Raw genomic sequence first — 26,366 nt, 5'->3', positions numbered from 1 at the left:
GTCTCACACAGGAGGTAAAAGTTCACTGACACGAACTCCTGCATCTAAGGTTAATCGTCAAAACTTAAGCTCAGTTTGAATTGGCAGCCTATTTTTCTTTCAGTAATTAAAGTACATTCGTTTAACAGTTTTCAAAGTCAACATCATTATCGGTTCTGCTGAACATACTGAACTGAAATGACATTTCTCTTAGACCCAGGGTGAAAGAGGATCCTGTTCTGTGGCTTCAAATAACAGCCGAGCAGACATGCAGTGTGCATGCTGGATGTGTGTGGGAATTCTGACAGAGATTGAGTTATGATTGTCTAATATGGCTGAGAAATAAACTAGAAGATTGCGTTGAGCCAGAATAATGCAGGACCAGACAGCCAGATTGGTTTATCGCAGCTTATGGTCGTTATCAGAATGTTCTTTAAATGGTTTGCCAAGAAGCACATTGATCACCGTCGGTGAGTGAACACAATAGGATGGTGCTAGTCGTTTTTGAGAAGTGCCTTCTTTGTGTGAGATATATAACTTCAATATGCCATTATTGTATGTCTTTCTGCCTAGATATTTCAAATAACAGGAGGTAGTTTTGTTCAATTAATGTTATTTTTCATGGTTACAGTTGGTCTGTCACATTCTTCAAATGTCATGTTTGGTAGTCTATGATGCACAGAAAACTGGTAATAAGAAGTGGTGCAATTAAGTAAAAGGATTAGACATCCGTTTATGTCATTCTAGTACGTGAAGGTCAGACTGCAAGTATTGGAGGCTTTGAGCATAAACATGTTCAGTTTAAACAATATATTGCATTCATGAATATATGACTTTTATTTTGTTAAAATAGTTTGTTAGATTAATTCTGGAGTGTGACACTTTCTACAAACCAAAAGCACTTTTTTTTGCTGTTTGTGAAGCTTCACTGCACTTAGTCAGGGTTTCAACAGGTGGACTGAGCTCATGTGACTGACTCGGCTTGTGGTCATGTTTGCAGTCCGGCATTCTGCAGTCAGTCAGTGAGTTTCGCTGCATTTTGTTGAATGGGAGCATGCAATATACTCCTATATTAGTTTGCATTTGTTGTGTTTGCAGTGAAATCATCAATAAATGCCAGCATTTATTATTGATGCCAGCATGTTCCATAGGCAGTCAGTTATTTCTGTGATTAATCTGCAGCTCAGGTAGTCCGGGTCCTAAAAATTAACATTCTGATTAATAGTGACTGGGTGAAATAATAGCTTATCTCATTAATGAGGAAAATATTAGCTACTTACATTCTCTGACCGGATTTTCATCAGGCATGAATTAGCAGTCATTCATAATTTTAGTTAGAAGCAATTAAATATGTCAGGCTGTGTTTAGACTTTTATGGAAATGCTTGTTACCCTTTTTATTCTATCAAATATACACCCCGGCACTTGTCATGTGTGTTTTGGTGCTTTTCTACATTCGAGAAAATGTTTAGTTTGAGTCAGTGTCAGGTAGATGATTTGTTATGCGTATTCGGCTAACTTCATAGCTGATACTATTGACAGACTCTACCGATAAATCAATCTAAATGTCAGCTCTCGGTGATCTCTGAATCATGTCAGTTCTTTTGTCCATGCGCTAATATGGAAACGACATACACACGTGCAAACATAGAAAGATTTAGTGCGTCCAGTTCCTTTTAAACCCTTGCAGTTTGGCAGTTATGTGTCAAAATGGCTACATCTTTCAATGTAGACCTAATGAATTAATTAGGAGATTTGCCGCTACCATTAATTATCCAGTATTGTTGCTCACACTGAATATGCTGAAGCATAGAGCTTGGAAAAAAAATTTAATAAAAAAGAGGAACTTGTCTGCATTCTGTAACGTACATGTGTACTGCTGATTTCACCATTTTATTATGAAAACAAATGATAAGACACATGTAAATTGAGGATAATTAATGCCCTTCAAAAATCAAAATCTATGACATTTCTGAGATGATAAATTTAAGAAAATAATACAATAAAAATAGAATATTTGCCCCTGCTGTGAATCAAAGTGTTTGATAACCATACAAAAAAAAAATGATTAGGGAAAAAAAAAATGTAGCACCTTCCTACATGTCTCACTGCCATTTTACATGACCTTGCTTTTTCTCTCCATGTACATTGTTCTACTCTGCTTGTTTTTTTCTGTCCTCGTTGCTGCCCACAGCTATGGATTTATGTTATTTCATTCATTTTTCTATGTAAAGAGATGAGTAAGACACTAGTGCGACGCTTCAACCCCCCCGTTTTTCCCCCCGGGGAGAGTGTTTTATCTTTTTACTTATACTTTTAAGGCTAACAGAGTTGCATTTGCATACAATTTTCGCTTTCATGATCTGTTTATGTGGACTCTAAGCTCAATCTTGTCTATGACGCATGATGGAATCCTTTTAGCCACGACAATGAAGATTCAATTTTCTTTTAAAATTACAAAATAAATTAAGGGAATCTGGGGATATTTCATCACATTTTTAATCTTTACAATTCTCTTTCCCTTTTCCAGAGCTGCGAAGCAGTTCATGTGGAAACCCAGGAGTTCCACCCAAAGGCATACTGAACGGAACTCAGTTCAATGTAGGGGACAAGATCCGGTACCGATGTGTCACCGGCTACGTCCTGGATGGACATTCACTCCTCACCTGTGTAAACAATGCAGCTGGTGTGTCAGTGTGGGACTTCCCTGTGCCGATCTGCAGAGGTAAGGATGCTTTATCACTGAAAATTGGTTTGTAATTGCGTGTTATGAAATGCTTGTCTTTAGCCACTTTTTTTCCAAATAGTACTTGATGGTATCTGCATATGTCACGGTTCCCTTAAGAAATTTTAAATGAGGAGGGAATTGATTTGACCTCTCTACATTTGATTACCTTGAATTGCTTGATGTTAATTGGTTTTTAATGATTGACAGCTTGATGGCCGTGTGATTGGCGCCACCGACGTATTGAAGTCTGGCTCAAATCTTTATTAGAGCAATAGATTTATTTGAAACCTGGAGGAATGGCATAATTTTAATCATGTTGAAGAAGTTGATTAAAGTCTCCATGGCTCTAAAGGTTAATTGAATATTTTTTTCTTTAGTGCATGTAGCCTAAATGCATTAATGCCGTAAGAGGGGCTGGTATATCTGCTAGCTTGTTGCAGCCTTCTTTGTGCTATACTTTTAGCTGAAGTCAAGCTATGACACTTCCCCTGATATTTGTACAGCTTTTTAATGATCCATTCAACCAGCTGTGATGCCCCAGCTAATTATTATACCTAATGTAAAGCCCCCAAATGACCTTTTCAACTCATTATCCTAACTTTTCCATATTATAAATGAGTTTATACTGTATGAGTGTGCAGAAAAAGCCATAACCAGTTTGGAGAATGGAAAAGCTTTCAAAACCTTCAAAAGTCTGTGTACTATGTATTTTGACACTCGGAGAGCGTCCAAATGTCTTTTGCCTAATTTGCTACTTGGAATCTTCAGAGGATATTTAATGTACAGTTATGCCCGGGATTTGAACCCTGAAATATGCTCTATATAGACAATTTGTCACAGCAAGATCCTTTACTCAACCATGGGGAACACAGAGATGCTACGGCATAATGACGGTTTCTCTCTGACAGCTGGGTGATGAATGGCTACTTGTGCTCTTCACAACATGCATGTTATCCTTCTGTATGCTTAAATGAGACCTGTTGCCAGACTGACACAAATAATCTGCCCTTACATATGTAGGCGTGGTGGTGAGCAATAGGTAGGAGTGCAAAGGATTAACAAGCGATATTGATGGGTTTAATGACAGACAGCTAAAAGATGACATTAAATGTCACAAACTGTATTCAAACCTTATTTAATGTGTTTTAAAATGTAATTCTGATCAAATGTCAACAACTGCATTAATGTCTGACACTCTAGTGACTCACATCAGTCATTTCTGTCACTTACAGTGAGGCACACAACAACTCTAGACTGAACAATTCATGCTTTTTTTTAAATAAATAAAACTGGCAGCCTGGCCTAACGATCTCAGTTGAGAAGCAAATCAAATTTACCTAAAATTTGTACAACGGACCTAAAATTAGATAAGCAAGCCCAGCACTCACAAGAGAGTTAATTTCAGGAACTTTTTACAGCCTAAATTAGTTTTTACGCAATACAGCTGTTAAGTGGAGAGATGTGGATATTTATGGGTATTTATCTGACTCACATATTCCAGGTCGGCACAACACTTTTTTCTTTTTTTTTTGCATTTGCTGCGTCAGCCTCTCTTTTCCCTAATTCATGTCCCACTAGTGCTGTAGTCTTATTTTAGGCCAGTAGAAACCTTGACAGTTTTTTGAGTCAGCCATCATTTCATACAGCATGCTGCATGGACAAATAAACTAACATTAACCAAACGCTTTACAGGGGAAGGATTGAAAGCCGTTCCTAGACACATCATTACAACTTAATAGTCTGCTTCCCTGTTTGTCTTGTTACTGTAGTGAAATAGACTTATCCAGCCTGCAATGATTTACTGAATACAAACTGAAATACTTTGTATTATGGAAATGTTTTCACTCTGTCAGGGTTTATTTTCTATTTTTTCTTTTTTTTTTCAAAAGATTTTTCTTATAGCTTCCTCCAGTGGGACACAAATAATGAAAATTCAGTTTTGATTTAATAACTCAGTACACTTTGATGCTTAAAGACTACAAAGGATAAGGTGTGCAAAGACATCCCAAAAACCAGCAGACTAAATTTGCTCATGCCGAGTCATTCTGCAGTGCAAGGCACAGCGAAAAATGAAAGTGGCTCTGCACTTGTTTGAGAAATGGCAAACAAAAAGCTTCACATGGAGGGTTTCTTTTCATTTAAGGATGCTGTTAGCCTCTATAGCTACAGGCCAGAAACATCATTCCTTTTCAGGCCTGGGTGCCGCTTGAGCCTCACACTCTCTTCTAAATCCAGGCCGACTCCTGTATGTGGGCAGATGGTCCTTTGATCTTATTTCCTCAGAGATCCCGCCCTTTCTGCTCATCACCAATTGTTTCACTCTAAGCACACAACACGAAGTCTCTCCCCAGTCCATCCCCCTTTCCACCACTGTCTTCCGACGTCTCAGTCTCTCTAAGTATCTCATCCTTCTTTAGTTACCATCTCTCTGTTTCATCCTTCTGAATTCTGGGTAATGAAGCTGTGCAGATCTCAGATTTCACATATTTAAACATCATTACTGCACCTTTGAATTACCAGATACAAGTATACTTGTTGGACAGAATTCACTTTAATTTTCTGGTCACCACAGTGTTAACCCTTCAGGCAGAAAATGACAGATAAAGTACCATAATTTAGTATTTTCCTTAATTTGCCTCCCAAGCAACACATAAACAACATGTTTACTCATCTCTATTTTGGAGAAAATTTGAATTTATCACTTAGATCACTCAGTCATCCCGTAATCATCCAGTAATATTTGTACAGTTCTTTTGAAGCTGTCTCCTCGTTTAGTTCAATCACATGGACATGTTTATCATGGATCACTGTCTCTTTGAAAGGTGACAAGGCAGTAGTAGTGTATGAAAGAGGGACATTGTGTACCGAATCAAAACGAGTGGAGGATTGACAGGACAAAGCAGACAGAATAAATTCTAAGCAGAAAGGCAGCAAGATGGAGATTTAATGGCTAATCTAATCGTGAGTTACTACTGCTCCTCCCAGCAGCCCGTTTTGATTCTTTCCATCTAAATTGTCTCTGGACATTCATTAAACCAGGCAGCAAGACAGCAAACAGGGACGGCTCTGCAACAAGAGAATACGCTGTATTGATATGCTGGTATTCATGCCGCCAGCCACTGTTCAACAAAACAAGGAAATTAGGCCATAGTAAGCTTTGCTCTTTTTTTTTTTTTTTAAAAAAAAAAGCATTAACATGTCTGCTAATGTGATGGAGTTGTGATGGAACCAAACACGATTGTTTCTCCAGAGCCTCTTCAACTCTCTGCTTTCGAACCGGAGGCTACAAATATGAAAATCTGACTTGCCTACTTGCCTTTGGCAAGGTTTTTAAGTCTGAGTGAGTGCTACAGTTGTCCTCCACAGTTAGAATTGATATGAAATAGCCCCGTGTTTTCACCAGTGGCCACTGCAATACAGGCTTACATTAAATCAACAGAGTGAAAAACGGCAACCATTTAAATAGCATTTGGATTAAGAAAAAAGATTACCGTCATGAACCTCTTTATTTAGTATACATATATTTAAAATATATAGTAAGGAAACTGAAACCACTTTTCCGTACTTTTCCTTTGATCTACTCTATTCTCATTTTCTTTGTTGTTGAGCTGCCCTTGCTGTTTAATGCTCCTCTTCTTGTTTCATAATTCATTTAAGATGTGAAATTATAGAGAGTGTAACTCAATCACTATAATGAAATGACCCCTAGAAATAACCATGGTGCAATATGAACTACATCTCTGCATCCATCACTGATCTCCTAACTCCTCAACCTTATCAATGTTTAACATGACTTGCAGCTGAGCACGGGGAGACTTACTGTAGACACAGTCACTGCCTTTGCATTAACACAGGGATTATTACAAAGGAAAACCCGAGGTAGTGTAGAAAATTATACATGAGTTCCTTCTCCTCTATCCTTGGGGATGAATATTTCTAAGTAGAAAGACAAGTGTTGTATATCTGATCAAAGTCAAGGGGAGAGAGGCTTAATCCCTCCTCAAGTAGCATTAGATTGCTGATGCTGGGGATGTAAATGAGCTCAGCTAAAGCAGTCCTAATCCTCACACCATCTCCCTTTTTCTTTACACTGCCACCGTTTTTAAAAGAGAGCGATCCTTCTCCATCTTTTAAATCCAGAGCATGCTCTAATGATTTGCTGGGGAACACATTGCCCAGCATTCAGCGCCTCTTTTGTGTTGCTAAACCCTGTTGGCCAACTGTACCTTAAATAATACCGTGCATCCCTACGAAACACTGCAAGCTGCAAGTGAATGTATTGAACCTGCAAGGCATTATCCAGTTGAAGCCATTTAAAAAATTTCAAGCTGCAAAGCATTTTTTAAGCCTCATACAGCAGTTTGCCTCTACATGATTTACTGTGCCATGCATGGATGCGTCTCAGAGAAACGGCACAGATCTTGCATCTTTTGTACGACAATGAATTTCTCCGAAGCATCTAGCTAATGTTCCTGCACAATTTGTCTACAATTGTAGACACATCAGTGAGTTATAAGTAAGGGTCTTGTTATTAAAAGCAGCCGTGGACTTCTATCGCATCCCTATTGGAAATACTGGGCTGTAATATTGACATGTTAATATACAAATCATACAGGGACTAACTTGCAGCTTTTTTTTTTTTTCAGATTTACAAAAAAGTGTCTGTGCACAAATTGGAAATTGAGGTATGAAGGAGGGGTACTGAGTGAGTGCATCACTTGATGTCACTAAATCATACACTAGTCCTTTAACATTGCTTGTACTATGCAGTTGCCATCGCAGTTTTTGCCATTTTCAGTTGACAAGGAAGCACACACAAGACCATCTTTGTACCCGTCTCCTGCCACCGCCTGAGTTGGATGATGTCCGCCAATGATCACAGAACATGTCTGTTATCATGGAAACCACTTCAGAGAAAATCATAAAAGAGCTACTTTTCCCAGCATCCCATGCCCGTGTACAAAGCTCTTAGTAACAAAAAACCAACAACAACAACAAAAAAAAAACGTTTCATTTTGTTTACGGCTTTAGAGTGTGCCATTTCAGTGTGTGTCTTTTTTTTTCTACGATGATAATGTCAGTGGAATCATTTTCCCACAACGGCAGTGTTGTGTCCTCTGTGCCTCCCAGTCAAAACCTAGAACATAAACACTACAGGATGACTGGCTAAGGTTTCCACTCACTGTAACCATATACCTAAAGGGTGAAATGAATTTACTGTGCATGGATAGCATTGTGTTTTACTGCCAGATGTTGATAATTGACTGATTTATATTGTATACGTGTAATGTTTCATCTTATGTTGGCCCGAGGCCCGAGCATATGGCCTGCAGATGATCATATAATGGTTGTAGACATATTCCTTTCACGTTTCACAACCTGAAAAGGCAATTTTACACTGTATGTACATATGTAATTCAGTTGTAGCTGCTATCACATTCAGCACTGGAATTCAAACAACCACTTAGAGATGAAAGTCTTTGAGATTTATAATGTGATTTTACTTTTTGACTATAGTTATGTCCTGTTTTACAAATTGAGCTTCTGCTTGTTTGGTTATGAGGTTATAATTTTTTCGCTGATCATTGCTATCCATTGAAAACTGTTAAACAGTTTATAATCCATCTACCAGAGGCACCAGACCTTAAATATATGTGTAGCTAGTTTAAAAGGTAGTGTGCATTTAGTGGCGTTTGCCGGCGTCCCCAGAGGATGAGTAGTAATCAGTTCCTTTTCAAGATCAGATCTCATACCTGAGCAGTGTGTCACATAACTGCCATGTCACCCTGCTATGGTTATACAGTGGCCAAGAATGGACAATCACAGCATCTAAAGGCTCTTTTTTTTTTTTTTTTTTATGAAAGTGGCAGATTATAAAAAGGTGTCACCATAGACACAATGAAATCATTTTAGAAGCAACTGTTACAATCAAATCTCGATTATCCTTAAATTCAGAGCAATAAATTCAGTTATAAGTGTGCCACATAAATACAAGTGGTCATTTTTATTGGGGTTCGCAAGCACTACATTTTGTGGCTAGTAATCTTGAATCTCTGTGCTTTCAGTGAGTGTATAAAAATAACATTCTTACCACATGCTTAGCAATACAATATAGTTTTTCTATTAGGATCCATTTGTTCCGTTAATATGGTTTTAATGGTTAATAAGACTTTAAATGATTAAGGGAATTGCCTCATTAAATGGCCATACCAGCCTCTTTATGTGTGCTTATAATTTTGCGTTGTTATATAGGGTTACTGGTGGTTATTTTGAACTGTTTTTATAGTATTCTTTCTTTTGTGTGTGTAAAAATGTTCATAATTTTACTATTCATCAAAGCAAAATGTTTGTAGAGCTAAATAATTCTCACTGGCAGGCACACTGCAAGATAGACTATTTAGTTTTATGTTGAAGGATTTCAGACGTAAGCTTAAGAAATGAAGGAGGAACCCAGACATGTCCTCCATGATCTGGTCTGGTGGTCATTTACTAGAAGAAACTCCCCAAAACCCAGAATCTTGTCTAACAAGTTTGGAGTGTGTTGTGTATTTTACATTGATAAGGACCCAGCTGCAGATTGAACTGTGGGACAAACCTGGTGTCTGAGTCATATACTCAAGTTACTGCCCTTGCAGTTATTGATCAAAGCAGACATGGCTCTGAGAATCCTACCTGCTGGATCAAATAAAACACTGTGTGAGACAGATGGATTCATTAATAAAACATTTAATACCGGTCGATTTTAGTCTGAAACCTGCTCCCCTGACTTCCGTAATGTTTACAAGTCCAACAAAAGAAAAAGTTTTGATTTTATGTAAAAAGATTAACTATTTGGTAGGATACAGACATACCAGATTCTCTGAATGGTGTCAACTCAGGCGACAGAGGCATGTCATTAAGGTTGCCCTAATACTGCCAGCTGCATATTTTTTATGTTGCCTGGATGCTAATAAATTTACTCAAAATAGGGAAAAAGTCTTTCTTTCCGTTTTTGTCAACAAAACATACAGTCACAAGTGTTAACAAAGGAATAACTTTAAATTCCTGTATTAAGTTAATGCAAAGATTTAGTGTAGGAGAACACTTTCTACTTGAGGCTGTAACAGAAGCCTCTAGAAACGATTTGTAAATTGTAGTTGATTCACAACACGTTTTGAATTTCAATGGGGGGAACTATTGTGGCCTTCACCAGAGCAATTAAGGTCTGTATTGAATATATCAATACAGATTCAGCATAACTCAAACTCATCTCCAGTACCATCTGCATGCTAGAGTTCAATGTAGGAACAGCACGCATAGGTAAAAGTTAATGAATTCCTTCACTTGATGTCAAAATCTAAACTTTGATATTATAACAGATGGGTAAGGTGACCTTAGCAGACTTAAAATAAGACAGCATCAGCCGCATGAAAGCACGGCTTTTGAAGTGAGAGCATAAAGCTGAGTGACCTGACATACAACAATACTAGTACAGCTACCAATAAGCAGGGACATTGTGTCTTGTTTTCATGATCTTCACATTCTTGTGAAACTAAACGTGCTACTTGTGACAAGTCACAACACGTTGTGAAGGTGATGCTGCTCTGTAGAGTATATACAGTAGGCTTCAACACAGTATCCACGTTTATCTTCAGAACCACGGACAGCGGTATGGATTTACCAGTGACCTACATAGCACAGATGCTGATAATTCGGAGCCAAATAACAATGTGTTCTGTATGGCTGAAATGGGTAAAAATCATTATTATACGCATTAAATAATGCCTACTTTTTAAATATCTGTTTTTGTCTTTTGTGTAATTTATATGAATCATAGTTTTAAAGTAAAATAAGTTTTCCGAAGTGTTGGTTCAAATTAGCATTAGTCACATTTAGCCATAATATTATATAAAAGCATGACCTTCTCCTCTCATCAGTAGCTGGTTCTGGGTGGCGGTCAGCGACTCTTCTCCCACGTCTGACAGCTCCTCTGCCAAGGATACTATTGGCCAAGACTCGTGTGCTTATTTTTAGCTGTCAGTTCATGCACTTCATTAACGAGCTACTTTGCCAACAAAACATACAATACTCTAGAAAATCAAATGTTAATGGATTCACATCAATTTGAGTTAAACAATGGTTGATTATGATTGGATTCAAAGGGCACAGTGGTTGATTATCACTGAATCATCATTAACGTTATGTAATCATTATACCTGCCTCAGACTCGATATCGCCATAAACCGTGAAAGTTTCGATAGAAGATTGGAGTTTCAAGACTGACTTTTAGATTAGGGTGTGGGTTTGGCCTGTGAAGAGGCTCGCCTGCAGAATTTTCTTCTGACATTTTATTTTCCCTTTCCTGTCCCTTTTATCTCTCTTCTGTCTTCCTGCAGCGGCCTGACATCCCTCTTTCCTTTCTATACCTCTGTGTACTGCTCTCTCCCTCTCGATTTGCTTTTCTCTCGTCTCCTTTCCTTTCCACTTACATTTTTTTTGTTTCTCCGTCTTCTTGCCCACACTTGCCCCCGCCATTATCTAGTGATTCTCAACAATTCCTTCTCGGTCTAGTCACTTGGATAGCTCTAAGAACACTTAAAACTGCCCTCCTGTCTATCATGAAGGTTAGAAAAATGATATTGCTCCTCTGGTTAGATTCTGCAGCACTTTAATATCAATTTCATTTTAGCCTATAGCAATTACTCAGCAAATCTGCACGGCGCTCTTTTGACATGCCATCTTAAATGCATTGAGAGTTTATACCATTTGTCACTTAGGGTGAGTTTTATATGCTGGAGAGCGAGATGACTTAAAGCAGAAACAAATCATGTCTCCATATTCTTCTGTTATTACAAGGCTGCCGGCTTTCAAAAGATGAGCCTGGGTATGAATCATACATGTGTGGACGTCACTGATGCCCCATGCAGTATCAATTTCACATGCCTGCCCTTCATATAAAAACTTTGATCAATTGCAGTCCTCCTCCTAATGCGTCAAAGGACATCTAGCTAACTAGCAGCTCCTGCTCTTCGTTATTTTCCTTTTTTTTTTTCCCCCTCCGCCGTCTTTTGATTTTCATACATCCACTTCCTTGTTCCTTGACCAATCGCGTAATGCAGCATACAGGAATGTTCCAAGGCTGGCGGCTCTGACAGCCCTGAGTGGTGCGCTGAGCCATCAAAGGTTTTAGCTGGCACAGCCGAGTGTCACATATTAGTCTTAAATGATGTGAAAACTGTGAAAGCCCTGCCATCATTAGAATTATTTAGGGAGGAAAAAACGGATACAGGGATGGAGAAGAGGGTGGTGAGTAATAGTGATCCGAGATGGGCTGTGGGGAGAGGAATGGAGGGACATACTAAAGAATGGAGGCAGAGGAAAAAGCCATGTGCAGGGAAGAAGTTCATTAGCATTCAGTTGACGTGTCATGCTCTGTACACTGGAAAAAGGATACAGCATTAAAAGTCCTGTTTTTAATCATTTGTTTGTTTCTTGAAATGCGGAGGAGCCTCAGAGGAGATGATGAATTACAGACTCTGGAATGAGGGAGAATCATAAGAGTTATCTCATGTTGTGACTGCAATGAAGAAAACTGCGACAGAACTATTTCGCAGTTAATTTGCAAATAGTTCTGCTCATTGTGACTTAAACGAATGCTTTATTTTCAGTGTGAAGAACACAAACACCGTTTTTAATTTTACATTATAAATTAACAGTTGGGCTGGAGTTCATTTTGAACACTTGACAACCTATGAATGTGTGAATTTAAACAAAGCTGTGTTTAAGTGGCCTACGTGTGCAGCTCCCACTGTGGTCTTTCTCTGGTTTGCATTTATCTGAGTGGACAGGTACTGATGTTTTATGCCTGCAGCTGTTTTTTTTTTCCCCCCCACGTTGACTTACATGTCTGAAATAACCTAGAGACTATGTGTCTGTTCTGCTTTCACCCCCCACCCACCCTGCTTTTCCCTTTGGTGACTGACAGCGGAAGACACGTGCGGTGGCACCCTCAGGGGCTCCAGCGGGATCATCTCCAGCTTTGATTTCCCCAGCGGTGACTCCCCTGGCACTGGTGGAGGGGGTGGAGTTGGGGGCCTGGGCAGCAGCGGGGAGTGTAAGTGGACCATACTGGCAGATCCAGGGGACACCATCTCTCTGGTGTTCACCGAATTTCAGATGGAGGAGAAGTCGGATTATCTGGAAATAGAAGGCTCCGAACCACCAACTATATGGTGAGTTGACCTCTGAGGAGGAGTGTGATCCTTAACATTAGTTGTACTATGAGATGCTTTGTGTGTTGACAGAAAGGACTGTAATTTCTGTGAGATGAGGTTGTGTTGTGGATGCAGAGTGGCTTTCCACAACTGCAGCTGCTAATCTAAACCAGGTTTTCCAAGAATATAAGGAAAAAGGATACTTAGAAAAAGAAAAAACAGAAGACATGCAGACCCAGTGGTTCCCAACTGATCTCGACTGGAAAGAGGTCATTACAGAAATTGAAATGGAAGTTTTAAAAATATAATAAACTCTAACAGTAGCATTTTAATCCAGTAATAATACTGCATTTGATTAAAAACAAAAATAACTAACCTACGCCAGCTGAGTTTCATTTGTACGTTATCAACAAAACAAGGCTGTGGTCACTGGAAATAAACATGCTTTGGTCGTAGACGTGTAGGTTGTGAGGGAACATCCAGCTTGAAATATATTCAAGAGGGAGGTAAGTACATAGTAAGACAAGACAGTAATACTTTAGGATTATGTCCTGCCCGAACAAAGGGAGAGTGACCATAGCCTATGGCGACAGCTAATGGGGATCTTCAATAAACCATGTAATATTTTGTAGACGCGCTACATTGTAGTCATGCACTGGAAACTTAAGGGAAAAATACTTGGCTGGCTTGTAATGAATTTTATGCAAGAGTTGAGTGCAGAAAATGTAAATATGCCTCGTGGCTCAGATTGAATTCAATCAATTCAGACTGCCTGTTCCATTATTCAAATTACACACCAATTACAAATCTATGACAGACATATGTCTATGCACAGGCATCATGTAGGAGTCACTCTCAACTGGAACAAGGAAATATGAACGGGTTTAAACTCGCAACCTTCAGGCTAAGGTTGTTCATCTTCTGTGCATCCCATGTGAATGGGAGCATCTGCCAGGTTTATGTGATCTTGCCGGGCATTAATTATAACTGGCTGAAAGAAGCTTTAATCAATCAGCAAGCCAGGAGCTTTGTTGTCCCTGAGAGTTGTCATTCGGAGTCGAGAGAGAGAGGGAGGCAGTCACTGTGAGAGACAGTCAAAAGGAGAGGTGCAGCGAGTGTGGTGATGACTGCTAAGTATTGTATGTTGACGTAGCTAAGATGACTGTGACAGGAAGCCGATTTGGGATGGCAGTGATGTGTTTTGACAAACCATCAGGTAAACCTAGTCTCATAGGTATGAAGGCGCCTAAATTAACCGACTGTGTCTCTGCAGTGTATTATTATTGGTATTCCGCTTTTTGGCGTTGAGAAATGCTTTTTAAAACTAGAATTATTGTCACACATTTTAATGCTGTGTGTCAGTTGATTTCACTCCTGTGGTCAAAGAAATGGAAATGACCAGTGTGGATATTTGACTGGCATTTGTGTTGCTGTTTTACCTGTTACACAGAATACGTCCTTGGAAACTTTGATAAAAGGCAGGCACGCTCAGAAAATACTTACAACAACCTTGTGCACTCATCATTAAACATCATTAAAGCTAAACATGAGAAACAAGGGGAGGTTACTTCCATTCAATTTCAAAATAAAAGCATCTGCCAATATATCAAATTAAACAGATGCTTTTTTATTGACTATAACAAACGGCTCTTAATATAATTACATGTGTAATGCATTGTTTCCCCTGGGTTAACAGCTTTGTGTGTGTGTGCGCATCTTATGTAGATGCGTGACAATCAAGAAAATTAAATGAATTATAAGAGCTTGGTCCAGACGTGTTATATATGAAGAGTGACTTGATTTGACCCCCCAACAGGCATTACAGATGTAATTATATTAAGAGTTGTTTGTTATAGTCAATAAAACAACGTCTGTATATAGAATGGTAGGGGAAACACTGCATGACTTACAGTAAACTATAATAACTCACAAAATAAATAATTATTATAATAATATATGTACATTTAACTCTATCAATGTATGTCAAATTAATATTTATGTTATTTTTTAGTTTATTTATTAGCTAAAGCAGTTCGACAAGCTGTTTATTCATGGAGTTTTTTGTCTGTGTATAGTGAGCGATCCCCATGCATCACTTGAACCTCCAGGATGATTTTATTGTATGTCACCAAATGTCAGAGGCTGTCAGGCAGAGTTCTCATTTTAAGCCCTACAACCCAACTGGGACCCGGTGAGCTTGAGTGCAAGTGGGGCCACATTTGTAGAGCGATGGCTTCAACTTTGCCAGGTAAACAAACAGACAAGCAAACAAACACAATTCAGAGCGAGTGATTCTCTCATGTCCATAAAATTCATTGCTCTCGCTCGCTCCCTTTTTATGAGTGTCTCTGAGAGTATACAAGGCCATTTGACAGCTAAACTTTCAAACATCCTAACATATAGCACAAGCTGCAGGCAGAGACAAGCAAACTGTCAATTTACCCTTGAGGTTTACGGCTGCTTAACAATGATTGACAGCCTGAAACCTGAAGTCTAGCAGATATACCGCCGCCTGTTTGCTTTTTTCAGGCAAATTGACTTACAATGTCATCCAACTTAATTTGTTATCCTCATTCAACATGTTGCCTTATATATTATTATTATGTGATGATTATAAGTTATGACACATTAAAAAATGACTGCATGTGAAGAAACGTTCATCCTTGACATAATAATTAACTTCAGCACTGGAGAGTAAGAAATGCAAAACGATTCCTAAGAGCACATTTACACACATATCATAATCAGATCAATACATATCTTTAACTACACAGTTGCATTGTTGAAAAATACAGCGATAGCTTAGAATTATGTAATATTGCCAGCTCCTTTACTTAAAATGGATATGGATGTGATTACTAATGACGGAACACAATTCCAGGTAATTGAAAATCCAAGTCCAGAGGCACAGGACAAGGCATTTGTTTTGCTGACGCCTCTTAGCAGCTTTTATCCTTTTATCAATTGAAGATTTCTATCAGATCTCTGCAAATGAGTTTATTGATTCAATAGTAGTCAAGCTGGGCGAGGTTGATATGAGGCTATACATCAATCACTGGGGGAAATAGAAAAAAAACAAATCTCTGTTTCCTTTCACGAAAAACAACACTGGACTCGGGCTAGGCCAAGGAAAACAGTTCTTTGTTATTCTTCTGACCTTTAATATGATTGTTCAGCCCTGTTCACAAAGGGCAACAGCATCAAGCTGTAGATTACATGTCAGTCATTATTTCAGATATGGACACAGAACATAAAATCTGAAGGATGATTAGATTTACTCATATACTATGAAATTTGACCTGAGATTTTTTTGCCTATCCTTTTAGATATCTTTGTGGTTTTGATTCAGTTTACTTCAGAGTTTTCTCATTATTCAGTTCAATCCAGTTTCCAGTCAACATTTTATTTATTTAGTGTCAACAACTATCCAAATAGTCTCTACATGTGTGTAATAGGAGGAAACCTTGAGCAAAATCCGATCTGCTTGAGGCTGGCCAGGTAGAGACAGAAAAACATAAATGAGGAGAGAGCGGTGGGGGAGACGAGATGAATTCATACATACATCTGAATAACACATGCACCATTCAGTTCTATAAAACTGATCCTGCATGTTAACAAACCATGAAAGTGGAGAGTTCTGAATTAATTGTTGCTTCCTCAGAACATCTAGCAATATTTTGTTTGCTTCACTCTACATGAACAATTCGTTTCTGTCTAAATTGTTGCCAGAGTAAGAACACAACATTCAAAGCAGGTTCAGAGCAAGGATAGCCCTTCAGCTAAATTTCCAACCATGATTAAATTATCATTTATATTAGATTCAGTTTTTTCTTTCTGGGGTTTACTATTGATCTTTCCTCTCAAAATATAACCCATCAAAATGCCATGCCCTACTGCAGTCAGACTGGAAAGAACACAATGTCTAATTGTTGGAATGCGAATTGACAATTGGACATTTGGGCGATATGTACATAGCCCCTGCATGCACAAGAACTTTGTTCACAGAAATAGGTGTACTGTGAACCCACAGGTACCAAACTGTTGGAAGTTCAACTCCTGAATGTAACTGATGATATATTTGTATGTTTATATAACTTAAATATCTGTTTTTATGTGATGAAGCTACTAAACACTAGGGTTGAGTGACAAACCATTTTTTAAAGTTGACTAATGTGTAGTGAAAATCGATGACTCCACACATAAAAACACAGTAGAAGGAAATGCTGCAACAATGAAATCTGTATTCTTGTCCTAAATACATATTGTAAAAAGAGGATATGGAGGCTTTTCTAGAAGGTAACTGAAGCCTGAACACAGGCTGCTATCGGCCATAGCCCCGTCAACACCATAAACACCGTCTGTCTGACACTTCTAATATGCATCTCTCACTCTGCAAAAAAAAAAAAAAAAATGACAACCACAACAAAACACACTCTGTCCTCTGTTACAGTTAACGGATGCCTCATCAGATGAGTGTGTAATGCAGTAGTACATGTGTTGTATTTCAGGACTGACGAAATTGTGTCCTTTTGACTGGTAGCGTACATATTCTTCATGTCATGGTCGTATGGGCTTCATCTTTAGAGAAGTGTGTCCATACACTTGAAGTCATTCAGTGATTGACTGAGCTCTTCACCTGTAATCTAGGAAGGGTCCATGTCGTTATTGTCATGAGATTGGCGACTTGTCGACTTCCTGCTTAAAGTGTCATGGCACAGCAGAAAAGTGGACTAGTCGGTACAACCCCTGCTGGACTCCAAATTTAATAAAGTATCTATCTATGTATTATTATTACTAGGTTTTATAGAATATATGTGGGATGAAAAGAGAAAATTACCTGGGCCTTTTTTTTTGACAAATTAGAATCGATTGCTCGTTATCTATGATGCACTAATATCTAACCTGCATCTCTGTGAAACTAAGTAGAGACACAAGGGGCTGCAGCTTATTGCTATGGCCTTGAGGCTGCATTTGGTTGCAGTATGAGCACACTGGGACTCGTTATGTTGGCATTTTGATGAGATAACCATGCTTCCTTCAATCCCTCGTTTTGCTCAGAGAACTTTGCGAGAAGTCTCTAATAAGCCTCGCAAAAACAATATCAGAACAAGACTACCTACCAATAGTCCTTGAGACACCCCAAATCAATGATATGAAGCATTCCAAAACTTGGCTGAAACCAAGCACATAAAAACACTGCATTCATGCCAAAAAGTAATCTCAGAAAAGCCATATTGCATATCTGGGAATGAGCGAATTGACGGCCTGAGTGAGTCTGCAGAGATAGAATGGCAGCGCGTTATGTGAAGAATCCATTTTTCCCATTGGACTTTCTCATCTTCTGGTGTTCAATATGTGCTAGAGGAGATACAATAAGAAAACAGTAGACAGCACTTGCTTGCTTTTATCTGTTTCAAGAAGACTAGGCAGTTGACTTTCCGCAAGTAATTTATTGGTTTCCTGCACAGTTACTTGCCAACAGCATACACCCTGTTTTGCAAAATAGCCTTGAATTATTTTGTTCAACCATCTGGCTGCTTAAAAATTTCATCATCAACTGGACAAACAAGGACAACTTGTTACATACAACATTCAGTATATGTCAAAAAAAATTATGAGAAACATTTAGCACACGACTCATTGGTTTCTCATAGCACATCAGATGCTGTTTGTTCTGTGCTGGCTCTCAGCCTATCAGCACATTTGTGTTCATTTGGGTGGGTAGCAGCTGGAGGGAGTGTACTTCTGCTGTGTAAACCAGACTTCCTAGGAAACGACATCATACATCAATCATATTTTCGTATCCACATCGGAAGAGTTTTATTTTATTTTTTTTGCCTGCAGGAAATGGTTTAACACACACTAATTAAAATATCTCTTGGAGTGAAATATACTTCCTCATCGGTGACATGGCTATAAGCTTTTATTTGGTGTCATGTTTCTCTTCCTTTCTCTTACCTTTATAACAATGTTGATGATAATAATAATATATTTTATTTGTGTGCACCTTTGAAACCCTCACTTTACATAAAGCAACAATACATAAGACATAAGAATAAAACATAGAAATGAAAGCACATAACAATAAGTGGGTTAGGTAGAGTAAGCTGTTTTTAAAAGATGTGTTTTGAGTCTGGAATTGAAATATTTCAGAGTCTATGTTTTGTCAGGTTTATGCCACCAACACATGCACTATCTCTGGCCTTATAACATCATTCCTCTGCTGCCTGGAAAATCCATACATCTGGGTAGACCTTTACTCTAACATCCATATTAGTTTAGACATCATAATTTGTAATACCCACTAGAGGAAACACGGAGGCTGTTTTTTCTGCCCCAAAGCTGCTGTTTTTCGTCGTGTACTATCCATACTTTATATTGGTGTCATTAGCCTTGTATCCGGGACGCAAAAAGGTCAGCTTTTGTGTGAAAATCAAATAATTTTCAGCACCCATCTCAGAGCTGCCATCATCTCCCCATGTGGTGGATAATTTGGATTAAAAAGATCAGTAGTTAAAAGTTGCTTTTAGTTTGCCTGTCAATTAAAGATAAAACATGCACCAGCCTATAATCTATCTGACACATACTCTTTTACTCTTTGGTTATAAAGCTTGAATTTAAACAGCAGAGACCAGTGGTGAAATAAAAAAGAAAAAAAAAAGAGAGAGAAATCAAATGTCAAGAAGGCTTAGTAATGCATTACTAAAGTTTGCATTGACCACCAATTCAAACAGGCACCTTTTCCTCCTCCTCGTTCTTCTTGTAAAAGCTGATCGTCTAGGAACATTTTTCTTTTTGTTTTGCTTTTTCCTCTTTGCCCCTTAGCTGTAAATGTTAAAGAAATGAAATAAAAAAAAAGCAAAAAACATCCTTAAACACGGCTGATCACACCTTGACACATAAACAATATAAAAGACAAACACGTGGGTGGTCACACACGCACAGATAAATTAACACGTTTTCACATACTGAAAAGCAACGGGAACACAAGGCTCGGCTGCATCGTGGTGTTTTCCAGCCAGTCCCAAGCCCCTGTTTAATAGCTGCAATGACACCGACTATATTGACTGCGGTATGACAGGGCACGGTGTAGAGATTGCAAGCAATAGGAAGAACAAAACTGAGCTGGTTAGCCAGACAAATGAGAAGGCTCCTGGCAGCTTTAAATCTCTACAGTTATAGACTGTCCTTGATGCCGTGGCCACATCCTGAAAAGAAACTCTGATCCAAGACCATTGACAGACACCAAAACCAACTCAGAACACACAACTTTTATAGATCTTTATGAGAGATATGACAACAGATAAGTGCCACTTTCCCATTTTCCACCTTTACAGATCTACAACAACCTGCAGAGTACATGAATGTATGTCCTTTCTTTTAAGATATTTTAGCTAATGTTCTCTGTACGTACCTTCTTGTTGTCTTGTTGAGTTGTTATTACTTTTTTTTTTTTTTTTTTTTTTTAATATACACACACAGCCAAAGGGTATAAATTACCACAATGCAATATACAGTGGGGGAAATAAGTATTTGATCCCCTGCTGAATTTGTAAGTTTGCCCACTTCCATAGAAATGATCAGACTCTGGTTTTTATGGTTGTTTACTGGTTATGGGTATAGACAGAATATCAGTCGAAAATGCATAAAAAACACACAATCTAAAAGTTATAAATTGTTATGTATTTTATTAAGGGAAATAAGTATTTGATCCCCAAGCACAACACAAGTCAGTACTTTGTAGAGAAACCTTTGTTGGCAAGCACAGCGATGAGACGTTTCTTGTAGTTGGTCACCAGGTTTGCACACAGCGCAGGAGGGATTTTGGCCCATTCATCTTTACAGACAGTCTCTAAATCCTTCAAGTTTCTTGGCTGCCTCTTGGAAACTCGGAGCTTCAGCTCCCTCCACAGGTTTTCGATCGGGTTAAGGTCTGGAGACTGACTAGGCCACTCCATGACCTTAATATGCTTCTTCTTGAGCCACTCCTTTGTTGTCCTGGCAGTATGTTTTGGGTCATTGTCATGTTGGAAAACCCACCCACGAGGCATCTTCAGTGTTCTTGCTGAGGAAAGAAGGTTTTTGTCCAAGATGTTACAGTACATGGCTGCATTCATTGGCCCCATAATGCGGTGAAGTTGCCCTGTACCCTTTGCTGAAAAACAGCCCCAAAACATGATGTTTCCACCTCCATGCTTAACCGTGGGTATGGTGTTCTTTGGGTCATACTCACGTTTTTTCATCCTCCAAACACGGCGGGTCGAGTTAATGCCAAATAGCTCAACTTTGGTTTCGTCAGACCACAGCACTTTCTCCCAAGCCTTCTCTGAGTCATTTAGATGTTCACTGGCAAACTTAAGGCGGGCCTGTACATGTGCCTTCTTGAGCAGGGGGACCTTGCGGGCACTGCAAGAGTTCAATCCATAACGGCGCAGTGTGTTGCCAACTGTTTTCTTGGTGACGGAGGTCCCAACTGCTTCCAGATCATTAACAAGCTCCTGCCGTGTTGTTTTAGGCTGCTCCCTCACTTTCTCATCATCATCCTCACTCCATGAGGCGAGATTTTGCGGGGAGCTCTAGACCGAGGACAGTTGATGGTCCTTTTATGGGTCTTCCACTTGCGAATAATGGCACCAATAGTTGTCACCTTCTCACCAAGCCTTTTGCTGATGGTTTTGTAACCTATACCAGCCTTGTGCAGGTCTACAATCTTGTCCCTGACATCTTTTGACAGCTCTTTGGTCTTGCCCATGGTGCTGTAGAAGTTGGAATGTAAGAAACTGATTCTTAGAGCAGGTGTGCTTTATATACATGACAAGTTAAGATCAGGAGTATTGGTAATTTCAGTTGACTGAGCACAGCTGTGTGCCACATGCGCACCAGCCAATCTGTAGGAGCCTGAATTCTAAGTGAATTGTTGGGGATCAAATACTTATTTCCCTTAATAAAATACATAACAATTTATAACTTTTAGATTGTGTGTTTTTTATGCATTTTCGACTGATATTCTGTCTATACCCATAACCAGTAAACAACCATAAAAACCAGAGTTTGATCATTTCTATGGAAGTGGGCAAACTTACAAATTCAGCAGGGGATCAAATACTTATTTCCCCCACTGTAGATGAGAAAAAGCTAAAACAGATGCATATTTTCTGATGATTGACTTTTCACACTCAGGCTAACTGGAATGAATATTCCAGCACCCATCATCAGCAACAAAAACTGGCTACGGCTGCATTTTGTGACGGAGAGCAACCACCGCCACAAAGGCTTCAGGGCTCAATATCAAGGTAAGACACGATTACTTCATTTGCACAGCGTAATAGAGGACCCCATGCTTGAACAAAAAGGATCATCGGAGGAAAAACAGTGTAATTACAAAACATGTTTTTGATCTTTGTTAACTGGATATTAAAGGGTTTGGTTAATACCCTCTGTAGAGGGCATGGAGGCTTTTTCTGCTTCAAACCATTGACTTCAAAGAACCTTGTTAGTCAAATATTTGAATGAAAAATAATTTTTTTTCTTCGTCTGCCTCTTAGCAGATCTCAGCGTTATCAGCTCCATAATCTATTACACTGACATTGTTCTCTGGTATGATTTTAAAATCAGTGTATGTGCTGCAGAGCTGTGTGGCCAAAAAAAAACACAAATGAAACCTGCACCTTCACTATAAACAGCTGCGTAAAACGCTTCAGTAACATGCATGTGCAGCAACTCGTGATAAATTAAGACATAAAATCAATTGCATGGAAAAAAAACTATTGCTGTTTATGGTTGTGCAGTTGTCAAACAACTTCCTTTTGCATATTGTTACTGCATTTATGTTGATGGAAGTTATTTTTAAGCAAAGAATAATTTAGGATTATTGGTCATTAAAACTTGAAGAATATAACAATTGTTAGCGGCTCAGGAAATAGATTCACGTCTTAATTGTGCTTGAAATAACCAGTTGACCCACAGTGTAGTTCAGACAAGAGGCCTCGTTCCAGTCGGTTCACATTCAGATTGCCTTGTTTTTACTTGTTACACCATTTATTGCTTTTGGCTCTTGTGATGACAGCCACTTGCATCACCTGGCTTCTATTTGCAATCTGGCCCCTGCTGTGTTTAATTAGACTTTCTTGAGATAAGTAGCATCACAGTCCTTGGGCTGCTCTTTGATTCTGTGTGGAGTTTCCCCTTTAATAAGCTACACCCATTGAATCTGCTCTGACCAATCAATTTCTATTCACTGTTTAAAATGTCTGAGTTATGCGAACAGGCAATCACAACACCAAAACAAGCAAACGAAAAAACAATCGCCGGAGTGACTCCAAGACGTAGCGCTCACTTCTTTTGGAAAAAGATGCACAGCAGCAGCACTTCTAGCCTGATGTTCTCGATAGGGCCAAGCATTGTCCAGAGAAAGAAACACTTGTACTGTATCTTCTCACATCTAATACTGTAACTTCTTTTATCTAATGAACTCTTTCTATTGCTCTCGACCAGTGAAAAGCTCTGGAGAGCTAAAATCCAGAGGGGTAAAATTATTACCAGGAAAGGACAACACTAACAAACTGTCTTTGAGTAAGTCTTTTATTTTTCTTATGCAACTGCTTTCATTGTTTGGGTTTTTGTTTATGTAAAGCTTGCGTTCTGGGTCTTTGTTTTTTTCGTTGTCTTTTTTTTTTTTTTTTTTTTTTTTTTTTTTTTTTTTTTTTTTTGGTGAAGGAATTAAGCTACAGTACTAGATTTTGCAGAAGTGCAGTCTCTTTTTCTTTCTGATGACCTATTTCGCCCGCTTCCCCCTTACTTCCCCGTCCTGACTGAACTTATCTGCTAGATAAGGCCTAGTTATGAATATTGCACCATTATGCTTAACTTTATCAGCTTCAGTCTCTCATTCTTTACTACTTAAGCTTTAAAAAGGAGCTTGATTTATAGTATATCCATGCCCAGTGTGATCTAGGTCAAGGTCGAGTGACCAGTCACGACCCGAGCGAATGCATTCTAATTGCTGCCGGATCTTTGTCATTAACATAAATCAGGAACACAATTCCCCTTAACTCAACGGTGTGCTAAACACTTTGATAATAACACGTTGTAATCTTTATTGCCTCGTGTGTCATAGATTCAGCACTGCATGGAGACATGAATAATGCAGAGGGCTGTAATCTTTTCTGTGAGACAATAGTGTATATCATTTAAAAGACTGAGGAGAATATTGGTAAAGCCCCGTGGATTTATTGCATATAATTGAACCCATAACTGCATTATAACCCACAACAATTAAGTACAAAACCGATAAACTTCCTGGAAGAAGTCAATGAAGAAAACACATGCTGGTGGAGATAGTACTGTTAAAACGGAAGGGTCTGTGTGTGTGTTTGGGGTAATTTTTTGTTTTCAAATACTACAGTACACAGTTTGCTGCATAATTCATACATTTAATTTCCAGTACATGTTTGTCTTAGTTTTTACAGATCATAATTTGCATGGGAGGTAAATTAAAAATCTGAACACATACAGGCACAGATGATTGTCCTGCTACTAAACTGCCTCTCTGCATTCCTATCATAGTAAAGGCAACACTTAAATAAACCATATCTCTAAAGCCTTATCCACAGGGCTTAAATTATTATTATGTGTAGAGAGTCTGTGTGATTACGGTTGCTCCTACACTTGATAGTCGAAGGTAATTTAATCCTCTTAGTCCCTGCTGTGCCCTGATAGATACTCTTGTTTTGTTTAGCTCAGGTACAAGACATTTACCCTCGGCGCTCACTCTCATATCACAAGTGTGAATACACAACAGCGCTGTCAAATAACTGGCAGTTAAAAGGCTCTGTCAGTCAAGAGATTAGGCCCAACTGTTGAATGTCTAAGTATGTGATTCCTGGGAACTAATTCTGTTACCAGACACAAGTGTTGAACAGGCACAGTTATTACTATTTATGCACTTTTCATGGCGGTGGGTGTTTTCTGAAAGCAAAAAGCTTTGACAGTTGAAGTGTCTCTCTCACTGCGTTCTTGGTCTTTCTCGTTCTTTGTAGTGAACGAAGGAGGAGTCAAACAAGTGTCTAATTACTGTCCTGACCCTGGGGAGCCGGAGAATGGCAAACGAATCGGCTCTGACTTCAGGTGAGTTGTTGTTGTTGTTGTTGTTGTTGTTGTTGTTGTTGTTTAAGCTGAAGTCAAGGAGCTCATATTTGTTTGGAGCATTAAGGATATGGGACTTATGCTCTGCAACCAGTTTCAAAGTAATATGATGTTCAGCATATTGCAGCTTTTCATCAGTGTTACTGTGAGCCTCATTATGACCACCTGCAGCAGTTTGCAAACTTTACTATAATACTGTCATAAATTAGGTGTTTGATTTTTTCACAGTCTATTTGGTAACTTTGTGCACAGGTTTGTTAATAAGCAAACATTACATTTGCAGTAAACAAATTATCTCTCTGTCACCCCAACATTTAGTAACCTGCCATTAAGTCCACTCCGCTTGCACCACTGAGTGCAGGTTCCTTTGTCCGTGAGCGACGTGACATAAATCATGAATCCGATATTTCATCTGGTGCCATTTTTGAAGAATTGATTTTTTTTATTATTTTCTTTTTAGCTATTAATGGTGTTTGTTTATCTTCTCAGCATTGGAGCAACGGCTCAATTTACCTGTGATGAAGATCATGTGCTGCAGGGTTCCAAAACGATTACCTGCCAGCGCGTAGCCGAAGTCTTCGCTGCTTGGAGCGACCACAGACCCGTCTGCAAGGGTGAGCTCGGCTCCTGGAGAGCTAATAAAACAGTTTGATTAAGGCAGTGCCTGTGGATATAGGCTCTATGCAGATAGAGGAAAGTTCATTTCTGTTAATTATGTATGAAAGCCTCTGCTGCAGTCTCTACTTTTCCTTTCTAAAATGCTCTGTCTGCTTTTGTGTTCCATAATACCTGGAGCACCTTTTAGAATTTGATTAATGGAAATGCAGCTAATAGATCTTTCCTCTACCTGTGCAAATAATATATGAACTTGCAGTCATATTACGATGGAGGAATTATTACTCTGCCTTCTGAGCACCATTTCTATCAATATTTATTCTAAGTTAGAAACGGACTTTTAGGTTGTGTGAGGATGGTTTATACTCTGCGTCCTACATGCACTGATCAGCCCTAACGTTGTGACAGGTGAAGTGAATAACGGCAATCATCTAATCATCATTGCACCTGTCACTGGGCGTGATATATTAGGCAGCAAGTGAACATTTGGTCCTCAAATTTTATGTGTTAGAAGAAGGAAAAAAAGGGCAAGTGGAAGGATCTGAAAGACTTCCAGTGGGCAAAATCGTGATAGCTACATGACAAGGTCAGAGGATCTCTGAAACCGCAGTTCTTGTTGGCTGCACTAATTAGTAGTTTTCAAATGTGGTCCAAGGAGGGAAAAGTGCTAAACTGGTTACACGGTAATAGGGGTCCATGGTTCACTGA

The 26,366-nt window shown here is 38.9% G+C and overlaps 1 protein-coding gene across 5 annotated transcripts in view; it reads left to right on the top strand.

The window, feature by feature from the left end:
• Positions 1-26,366, top strand: part of LOC125016588 (CUB and sushi domain-containing protein 3-like) — a 211,037-nt gene that overhangs the window by 40,443 nt on the left and 144,228 nt on the right. For 4 of the 5 annotated variants that reach the window (XM_047599152.1, XM_047599153.1, XM_047599151.1 and 1 more), the window contains exons 4-9: positions 2,509-2,703; positions 12,671-12,917; positions 22,080-22,192; positions 23,394-23,471; positions 24,938-25,025; positions 25,533-25,657. In XM_047599152.1, coding sequence (XP_047455108.1) covers positions 2,509-2,703; positions 12,671-12,917; positions 22,080-22,192; positions 23,394-23,471; positions 24,938-25,025; positions 25,533-25,657 — 846 coding nt within the window. The remainder of the gene's footprint in view (positions 1-2,508; positions 2,704-12,670; positions 12,918-22,079; positions 22,193-23,393; positions 23,472-24,937; positions 25,026-25,532; positions 25,658-26,366) is intronic. The other variant, XM_047599156.1, reaches the window with a different exon arrangement.

The sequence above is a fragment of the Mugil cephalus genome, chromosome 11, assembly GCF_022458985.1.
Source record: "Mugil cephalus isolate CIBA_MC_2020 chromosome 11, CIBA_Mcephalus_1.1, whole genome shotgun sequence".
NCBI lineage: Eukaryota > Metazoa > Chordata > Actinopteri > Mugiliformes > Mugilidae > Mugil > Mugil cephalus.
The sequence above is the reverse complement of the archived record's forward strand: the minus strand, read 5'-3'. Positions and strand labels throughout refer to the sequence as shown.